This window comes from Nansenia antarctica (assembly GCF_963989245.1).
Source record: "Nansenia antarctica genome assembly, chromosome: 7".
Taxonomy (NCBI): Eukaryota; Metazoa; Chordata; class Actinopteri; order Argentiniformes; family Microstomatidae; genus Nansenia; species Nansenia antarctica.
This window is the reverse complement of record NC_137677.1, coordinates 2,294,525-2,304,697: the sequence shown is the minus strand read 5'-3', so window position 1 is coordinate 2,304,697 and position 10,173 is coordinate 2,294,525. Positions and strand designations below refer to the sequence as shown.

Genomic DNA, 10,173 nt, shown 5'->3' with positions numbered 1-10,173 from the left:
TTTTAATATTGCCTTTAAATTACTAAATAATTAAATTATAATTATAAAAACCCATCCTTTTAATATTGCATTTAAATTACAAAATAATTAAATTAAGATGATAAAACCCCATCTTTTTAGTATTGCCTTTAAATGACTATATAATATATATATATAATTATATAATGATTAAAGCACTTTGAGCTGCAACGTTTGCAGGAAAAGCGCTCTGGGGTAGAAGCTCAGCTTCTACCCCAGGGCCATTCAGGCCCTGAACACAGCAAAGACCTAGGTTCTAGGCCCTGGACAATCTAGACAATTTGATGGCAGCTACTAGATTGAAATCAAGTGCAACACTGAAACACAACTGTGAACATTTCAAACCTGCAAACTGCGACACTTTAATGAATGTGCAATAACACTATGTGCCCCCCTCCCCTCTCTGGAAGAGCTGTACAACACACGCTGTCTCAGGAAGGCCTCAAAGATCTCCAGGGACCCGACCCACCCTGGGCACGTACACTTTACCAGGCTGCCCTCGAAAAGGAGGTTCAGGACCCTGGCCGCTAAGACAAACAGACTGAAGAACTGCTTCTACCACAGGGCCGTCCAGGCCCTGAACACAGCAAAGACCTAAGTTCTGGGCCCTGGACAGTCTGGACGGATTGTATGGCAGCTGCTGGACTGAAAAAATCAGGTGTAGTGCTGAGGCACAAACATGTACATTTCAAGCCTGCAAACTGTGACACTTTAAATAACGTGAAAAAATACTATTGTGCAATATGACAACCCTAGTCGACTATCTGTACAGTATAGTACAGTGGATTGTGTACATAGCCTTTATTTATGTAAACCAGCTCCTTCCCTTCTTGTGATTTTTTTAAAAGTTTTTTTTTTTTTCCCTTTCCTAACACCAGGGGAGTTACCCCTCCTAAATTTCGTTGTTTGGTACCTGTACTGTAGCAATGACAATAAAGTCCATTCATTCATTCATTCATGTGCAATATGACAACCCTCGGGTACATAAGGTTCAGAGATAGGAAATGTTAGAATAGGTATAGCATAGCATAGAGTACAGCACAGTGTTTTATTTGTATAGTATAGTATAGTGGATAGTGTACATAGCCTTTATTTATGTAAACCAGCTCTTTTCCCTTCTTGTTTTTAGTTTTTTCTTCCTAGCACCAGGGGAGACCCCCCTCCCAAATTTCGTTGTTTGGTACCTGTACTATATCAATGTCAATAAAGACCATTCATTCATCATTCATTCATTCAAGTTATTATTATTATTATTATTATTATTATTATTATTATTATTATTATTATTATTATTATTATTATTATTATTATATTGATTGTAAGGGTTAGGGTTGGAATAGGGCGTTAACCCTAACCCTAATCCCTGGAATAAGGCGTCTGCTAAATGCCAAAAATGTAAAAAATGTAATTATTATTATTATTATTATTATTATTATTATTATTATTATTATTATTCCTCCATAATGAACGTGTCTCCACCGCCCCCTAACGGGTGAAGTCTGCACCGCAGTTGAGGAGTTTCCTGTTGAAGTTCCAGGCTGGTTCAGTGGGACAGGAACTCCCTGCTTCTGCCCGCCTGCTCGCCCCAGACACCACCGCCCAGGGAAGACCCGCTGGACGACCGAAAAACTGGAATATACGACCTCATAAACCACTTTTTACTATCGGTGCCTTTCGGGGGGGCACTCTGGACTTCGACTATAGCTCGTATAATGAGTTTCTAAAGGGATAAAGAGGAGCATATTCCCAGGAAAAGAAGCCCGGGTGAGTAGAAGTAAGTTCGCCTCAAACCTCAGCTGGGCTGAAACTCCGTGTGATGTTCCTCTGGCTGGGTGTAACTCTGGGTCTCTGCATTGATTGAAGCTTAATGCTTCTCACCAATGATCTGTATTTTGTTACGGTCGAATTCGGACCATAACAAAAGTAGTTGCGCCTTTATGTGTAACATTGATTGAAAAGAAAATGTCTGTAGTCCTGTTGGGACTGGTAACCCGCAGGCCCCGAGGACAGGACAGTAGTACGGTGGGACTGTCTGGTCATCCGGCGATGAAGCTATGTGGATCTCTGATTTGGCAAATGAACTGAACCACCAGGCTGACTGTGTAAAGGAATGTGACATGTCCCAACTTTCTTTTTTTTTGTAATCAATTATTTATTGCAAAACAGTACACATGAAAAACTCACATTATTACACCAAACAAAATAAGTGTCTGTCCTGATTTTTTTTTCTTTCTTATCTTACCCCCCCCCCCCCCCCCCCCCCCACACACACACACACACACACACACACACACACACACACACACACACACACACACACACACACACACACACACACACACACACACACACACACACACACACACACACTATAAACACATGAGTAACCCCCCCCCCCCCCATGGTGATAACATCCCTTCCACCCCACCCATAGTTCTTCATTACACTATATTTGGTATATCATACAATCATAATAATACACATGTCCCAACGTTCTAAAGCAAAACTGCCAGACATGGTAGACAATGTCTGTGTCCTGAGTTGGACACAAGTCAAAGTGAACTGACCAAATAAGTTCGAGTGGTGAAAATGATTTAGGACCAGATGTCAACATGGATATTTCTTCACTATTATAGCTTCTAGGCTACTGCTATACTTGTACTTCAGAAACGTGTTCTGCGTTGAATCTGGTGAACAAGACCATTCAAACGAAGAATGTTCAGACCAAAAAGACCAAATCCTTTCTATCATTTGTTTGATTGGTTATTTATATCCGCGTGTTTTAGCTTAGGAGTAAAGGCATTTAGATTGTCTGTAGCCATCATTAGAACCAGCGCCCCCCCCCCCCCCCCCCCCATCCACAAGGCTGGATCCATCCTTCATTGATCGATTGATGTCACCAACCAGTTCTTGAAGTTGTTCCAACTACCTGATAGCTCAGCCCTTTAATAACCAGAGGGAACCAGGCCTTTCTCTCTCTCACAGGGAAGCTGTGTGTGTCTGTGTCTGTGTCTGTGTGTGTGTGTCTGTGTGTGTGTGTGTCTCTGTGTGTGTGTGTGTGTGTCTGTGTGTGTGTGTCTCTCTGTGTGTGTGTGTCTGTACTCTCATGTCTCTCCCTTGTGGTCAACAGAGGTTCTCTGCTGAGGTTTTAGGAGAAGTGAAGACTGCAGCATGGGGGAGGGTGGCAGGCAGGCAGGCAGCTGAGCTCTGATATCACAGGGCTGGGTTGGAGGGTTGTAGGATTGGAGGGGCGGGGGAGTGGATACACACCATTCAAGAAGATTAAAGTTGTTTACCGGCTCGTGATTTCACACCTTTCTGCATGTTTCCAAGCCCTGCGTTTCACTGTCAACTTGATTTCTGCTGCAACATTCAATTGGAGGTGTTGAACCGGCTAGATTTTCTGTTCAGAGATGGTGGCATAGAGATTGGCACAGAGATTGGCTCTTTGGTATAGCCTCTTTGATACATCTGTACATGACATACCGTAACTGTACATAGCTCATACATGACTGTATATACCTCTAAACTACCCTACAAGCTATACTGTACCTATCACTATCATTGTCATGTTTTTATATCATGTTCTTCTTATATCACTATTTTGCACTTCTGGTTCGATGCTAAACTGCATTTCGTTGTCTGGTACTTGTACTCTACAACAACAATGAAGTTGTGAATCTAATCTAATCTAATACCTTTCAGCTAAGTGATAAGTGACGTTTATGCCAGCTCTCAAGATTGCATGGAATGACACCTCAGACCTCAGATTTCACACCTCAAAATGCTCTCCGGTTCTTGTTCTCTGCGTCGAGGTTGACTGCTGGCATTTCTCTGTTTGCTACACAAGTAAGGCAGTGCCTCCTACTCCTTCACTACTCAAGTTGAAGTCGATGAGTTAAGAGCAAACATGGGTAGTGGTAGTCTAGTGGGTTGGACTTGTGATCGGAAGGTTGTGAGTTCAAATCCCGCCTGAAAACCACACCACTACAAGTAAGGCACTTAGCCCTCAGTTACTCCAGGGGGAATGTCCCTGTCCCTGTAATTCGTAATTGTAAGTCGCTTGGATTAAAAGCGTCTGCTAAATGGCAAAAGTATTAATTAAAATTACATCAGCCAAGCTGTAATGTATCAGTGTTTAAGCCTTCACTAGGAGTCTGTGGGAATGGGAGTGTAGTGTTTGAGTGTATTTTTTAACAGAGCTGGACTGCTTGGAGTCTCACAGACTCTCTTATCTGTCATCCACCAGTCAGGAAAGAACAGAATGTCAACAGTGACAGCATGTGAATGTCACAGCTACACGCTTCCCTTTTCCTATGGGGGAGAACATGAGTCCAGACTCAAATGTGTCATGTGACATCCTCCTTTCTCCGTCTCGTGGAGGGAAACGGCAACATTACCCAGTTCCTGTACCAGTAGCAGACAGTACTACTCAGTATTTCCAGAATGCATAGCTACCATCTGCACTGGGCCACTCCCATTAGCTAGCCAACGTGCTACAGTGGAATTTCAATGTCTAGGGACATATGAGACATGCTAGATAGAGAATACCTCTTATTATTTTCTCTCTCCGAGCCTGTTTGCCTCGGTTTTTGGCTTAAGTAGCTTATCACCCTCCACCTATATGTGGCCAGAGGCCATTTTAAACTCCTTATAGTTTAGCCTACTTTAGGGGGAACATGGCTTACTGTAATGCATTAGGAAATAGACTTATCCAGCAATGCATGTAGTCCATGGCACTTCAGTCTACTTCAGTGTTCACTTTTAAGTTGACGTTCCCCTCTCTGTCACAGTCTGTGTCTCTGTTTGTCTTGTCTGTTTCTTTCCCTCAGATGACAGAGACAATCTTTGGCAATCTTAAAGAGGAACCACATTGACCTGAGAGAAGCAAAAGTCAACGACGGTTCCTCTTTATACTGAAAGTAATCTATTTACGTAAGTTAGATATAGACTACAGCTTATGATTAAAGGTCGGCCTAATTACTAGCCTATATCCTCCAGATAGATATAGCCTAGTCCAGAAAGCTGATCGTGTTTCTGTTCAAAGGGATAGGCCTAACCCCCTCAGCCACTAAAGAGCTACTTTGCTGGAGAGACGTGACAGACAGCGGCCCTCTCTTTCCTCTCATATGTTACTACTTTCTTGTTCTTTGGCACCAGAGAGGCAATTCATTGATGGTCAGTAGTAGCCTACATTACTTGACAGTGTACGTGTTGGTACAGGAATAATAAGAATGCTTTACATAGCTCTGTCTGTCTGGTCTCTCAAATGTTTCACAACTCTGCCAGCCACTGATGAAGTCGCTCCGTAGCGTCAGACTGAAAACAACATCCCCCCCTTGCCTTGCTTCTGCTCCACAAGTAGAAGTCTCATAATTACCAAATTGCATCAGAGAGTCTAATTATTATAGTACGGACATGCAGCTGCTATGTGGGGCTTGACTCTGTGAGTCTGTGGAGTGTTGTACTTGCCGTGCAGCTGTGTGTGATGGGCAGGGCAGCGACCATGCCTGTCTCTCCTGTAAAGCAGCACCGTGATTGGAGCATCCGTGTGTTCCTGCTTTTCCTTGTCCACAGGGTCTCTCCTGACTCCTCATATAATAATAATAATAATAATAACTTTATTTCTATAGCGCTTTTCCTGCAAACGTTGCAGCTCAAAGTGCTTTAATCATTATATAATCTTAATGTAATTATTTAGTCATTTAAAGGCAATATTAAAAGGATGGGTTTTTAGTCTTGACTTGAACATATGTGTTGAGGTTGCATCCCTAATGTAAACTGGCTGTGCATTCCACAATCTGGGTGCATAAAATGAGAATGCAGCCTCACCAAATGTCTTCTTTTGTACATGTGGTACACAGAGAAAACCAGCGTCAGAAGACCTGAGAGCTCTATTGGCTTGATATGCTAGCAGAAGACCTGAGAGCTCTATTGGGCTGATATGCTAGCAGAAGACCTAAGAGCTCTATTGGGCTGATATGCTAGCAGAAGACCTGAGAGCTCTATTGGGCTGATATGCTAGCAGAAGACCTGAGAGCTCTATTGGGCTGATATGCTAGCAGAAGACCTGAGAGCTCTATTGGGCTGATATGCTAGCAGAAGACCTGAGAGCTCTATTGGGCTGATATGCTAGCAGAAGACCTGAGAGCTCTATTGGGCTGATATGCTAGCAGAAGACCTGAGAGCTCTATTGGGCTGATATGCTAGCAGAAGACCTGAGAGCTCTATTGGGCTGATATGCTAGCAGAAGACCTGAGAGCTCTATTGGGCTGATATGCTAGCAGAAGACCTGTGGAGCATCTCCTCTCCTCCACACTGAGTCTGACTCAGGCTGTGCCTGGCTGACCTGCTGTGAGTCACTGCCTGGGCAGAGTATACCCACTAGGAAAGGCCAAGGATTTCCATATAACCCACTTACAAATGTGTAACAGCGTTTTGTGACAGAACTTTCACACTTTCATTCATAAAATTCACCCCGTCTGTGTTACGAAGCACTTGAATTTTGGACCATTGGGACTGACTATAGCGTCATATACCATCAACGGGGGGGAGATGCGACATGAAATATGTCAAAATGCAGCACTATCATGCACAGATCAGCCTTATAACATGTCATGTTAGATATATAACGTTAGACAGGGAGCGCAGATTTATTTTTATGGGGTTCCAAAATGAACGATATGAGGCTGGGAGGGAAAAATCACAATATACCCACTAGAAACAACTAGACTACACCCCTGGATGTGTGTGGAGCATCTCCTCTCCTCTCCTCCACACCGAGTCTGACTCGGGCTGTGCCTGGCCGGCCTGCTGTGACTCACTGCGCTGGGCAGAGGCTCATTCATTATTGTCCCCTCCTAACCCCCCTGGGCGTGTTGCAGCGTGCACACACCCGCAGCTTTTTGTGTCACTCACTAGTCTGAGACTAGGGTTTGTTTGAGTCACAGCCTGTATTTTGATTGGAGCGTGGGTTTTTGATTGTTCAATGTCAATGAAGCTCCCCATCAGCAGTTGTGAAAGAAAGAGGAGCTAAGCACATGACTTCATTATAGGACGCGACCACAATAAAGTACATGAGAATCGATTTACAGTAAATTACTCCGTTTGAAACAGGTCTTTATTCGGTTTCTGGATGGATATTTGGAGGGTCAGGATCTGTATTGCTAGATGTGTAGAGTGTATACACACACAGCTTCAGTTTGAGCAATTTGGTGATCTCGAATTGCATGTGTAATTATTTTAGGCGAAGTTTTATTTTAGGCGTCTTATCAGACAGTGTGTGACAAATACAGTAATGAATCGGTGTGTGAATGTGTGTGTGAATGGGTGAATGAGAGGCCGTTGTAAAGCGCTTTGGTTTGGAGCAGCAAAAAAGGCGCTATATAAGTGCAGTCCATTTACCATTTACCACGAATAATGAAAGTGAAAGTATGGTGGTATTGGTGTTCAAAACCACTATGCTTTGTATGAAACAGGACGTGGTCTTTGGTTGCACCTCAGATCAACCGTGAGAAACAACTCTCTGTTGTTTTTCGTGGGAGGCTGTGTCTCAGGAGGTAGAGCCGCCGTCTATTGATCACAAGGTTGGCAGGTCGGCGGTTCGAGCCCCGGCTGGCCACATGTCGAAATGTCCTTGGGCAAGACACTGAACCCCAAAATTGCTCCCAGTGAGCGGGGCCGGCGCCTTGCATGGCAGCTTGCCGCCATTGGTGTGTGAATGGGTGTGTGAATGGGTGAATGAGAGGCCGTTGTAAAGCGCTTTAGAGCAGCAAAAAAGGCGCTATATAAGTGCAGTCCATTTACCATTTTACTTTCTGTTGTGTTTCAGCACCATGGCGTCCACAGTGACCCTGGAGGATGCCCTCTCCAACGTGGACCTCCTGGAGGAGCTTCCCCTCCCGGACCAGCAGCCCTGCATCGAGCCGCTGCCCTCCTCGCTCATGTACCAGGTAAGACCCAGTGGTGTAGTCTAGGTGATACGCAGGACTACGCCGTATACCCACTAGGAAAGGCCAAGGATTTCCATGTACCCACTTAAACATGTGTGAGGATACGTAACGGCGTTTCGTGACAGAACTTTCACACTTTTCATTCATAAAATTCACCCCGTCTGTGTTACGAAGCACTTGACTTTTGGACCATTGGGACTGACTATAGCGTCATATACCATCAACGGGGGGAGATGCGACATGAAATATGTCAAAATGCAGCACTATCATGCACAGATCAGCCTCATAACATGTAATTTATATATATATATATATATATATATAACGTTAGACAGGGAGCGCAGATTTATTTTTATGCCGTTCCGAAATTAGCGATATGAGGCTGGGAGGGGAAAATCACAGTATACCCACTAGAAAACACTAGACTACACCACTGGTAAGACCTGACCTTCGACCTTTCCTTAGACCTGCCCTCAGCCTCCTAAATGATCCTATAGGTCTCCAGTGACCTATGTTGTCTATAATGTGCACTTTGTAATCTGCACTCTTTCTACACTCCTCTTCTACTCTAACGTGCTTGCAGCTATAACTTTTAATCCCTAACGACTATAATAACATCCCATCTCTCTCCCATCTCCCACAGCCCAACTTCAACACCAACTTCGAGGACCGCAACGCCTTCGTCACCGGGATCGCCAGATACATCGAGCAGGCCACGGTCCACTCCAGCATGGTAAACAAGCCAACACGTCTTTCATCTTGAAATGTGGTCCCTTTTATTCACTTACTTCCTCCTTAAAGTCTCAATACTGTCGCCAGTCACACCACCTCCCCTCACAACTGACCAGGGAAAATCTGTCAGCACAACGCACAAAGCTGTCACCAGAACACAGGGACAAAAGCTCGTTAGAGTGGCGGTCTTGTGTTGGATGGTTGAATACAGCCGTGTGGACGGAGCGGACTTGGCGGTTCATCTCAGAGCCTTCCTTCCTGCTTTGTCCCTCAGCGTGAGGAGGACCCAGGCCAACAAGCACTCGGTCTCCCCAACCGCCCAGTGACAAATGGGCGCCTTTGAGCTTCGCTCGCAGGAAATAGTGCTGCTTTGTGCCGCTTTGTGCTCAATTAGTGAGGGATAATTGCTGTTTTAGAGCGCGAGGGTCTGAATCAAGCAGCACTTTGTATGCAGCCGGGGCGGCTCTGGGAGCACTGAGGCGCTGCCTCGCCACCCTCAGTCCGAGAGACTGGCTTGTGAGACATTAGCATCAGTGTGTTCGTGTAACTGTCGGTGCCCGTGTGTTTGTATGTGTGTCTATGTTCGTGCCACTGTATGTCTTTGTATGTTTTGAATACATGTGTGACAGTTTTCGTGAGACTTATAATAGGCTAATAATAACTTTTTATTTGTATAGCACGTTTCCTGCAAACGCTGCAGCTCAAAGTGCTCCAATCGTTATATAATCATAATTTAATTATTTTGTCAGTTAAAGGCAATATTAAAAAGATGGGTTTTTAGTCTTGACTTGAACATACTGTATGTGCTGAGGTTGCATCCCTAATGTAAACTGGCAGAGCAAATTGGCAGTGCACAAAAATCGTGTGTATTGTTGAAACTGTGTTTAACTCTAGATAGGCAGCTCAGTGTGTCCCTAGTGTCTAAGGATATGTGTGTCTCAGATTTATTTTTATCTAACCGTTCTTTATCCAGGTTTTAGTCTTATTGAGATCAAATACATTTCCCAAGAGAGACCTGGTCTAAGACAAGAGAGACCTGGTCTAAGACAAGAGAGACCTGGTCTAAGACAAGAGAGACCTGGTCTAAGACAAGAGAGACCTGGTCTAAGACAAGAGAGACCTGGTCTAAGACAAGAGAGACCTGGTCTAAGACAAGAGAGACCTGGTCTAAGACAAGAGAGACCTGGTCTAAGACAAGAGAGACCTGGTCTAAGACAAGAGAGACCTGGTCTAAGACAAGAGAGACCTGGTCTAAGACAAGAGAGACCTGGTCTAAGACAAGAGAGACCTGGTCTCAGACAAGAGAGACCTGGTCTCAGACAGCAGTCTGTGTGTTTCTGTGTTCATCTAGAATGAGATGCTGGAGGAGGGACAGGAGTATGCTATCATGCTCTACACATGGAGGAGCTGCTCGCGTGCCATCCCCCAGGTAACTACTGCACACAGCATCTGTTGCGACATCCTCAGACAT

General features: G+C 44.5%; 1 protein-coding gene across 2 annotated transcripts in view; it reads left to right on the top strand.

Annotated features, from left to right (window-relative positions):
* Positions 1-1,595: 1,595 nt before the first annotated feature.
* cyfip1 (cytoplasmic FMR1 interacting protein 1) overlaps positions 1,596-10,173 on the top strand; it is a 42,381-nt gene continuing 33,803 nt past the window's right edge. The window contains exons 1-4 of one of the 2 annotated variants that reach the window (XM_080536232.1): positions 1,596-1,782; positions 7,850-7,970; positions 8,614-8,703; positions 10,054-10,131. In XM_080536232.1, coding sequence (XP_080392358.1) covers positions 7,854-7,970; positions 8,614-8,703; positions 10,054-10,131 — 285 coding nt within the window. In that variant the 5' untranslated portion in view covers positions 1,596-1,782; positions 7,850-7,853. Of the gene's footprint in view, positions 1,793-7,849; positions 7,971-8,613; positions 8,704-10,053; positions 10,132-10,173 lie in introns of both variants that reach the window. The other variant, XM_080536233.1, reaches the window with a different exon arrangement.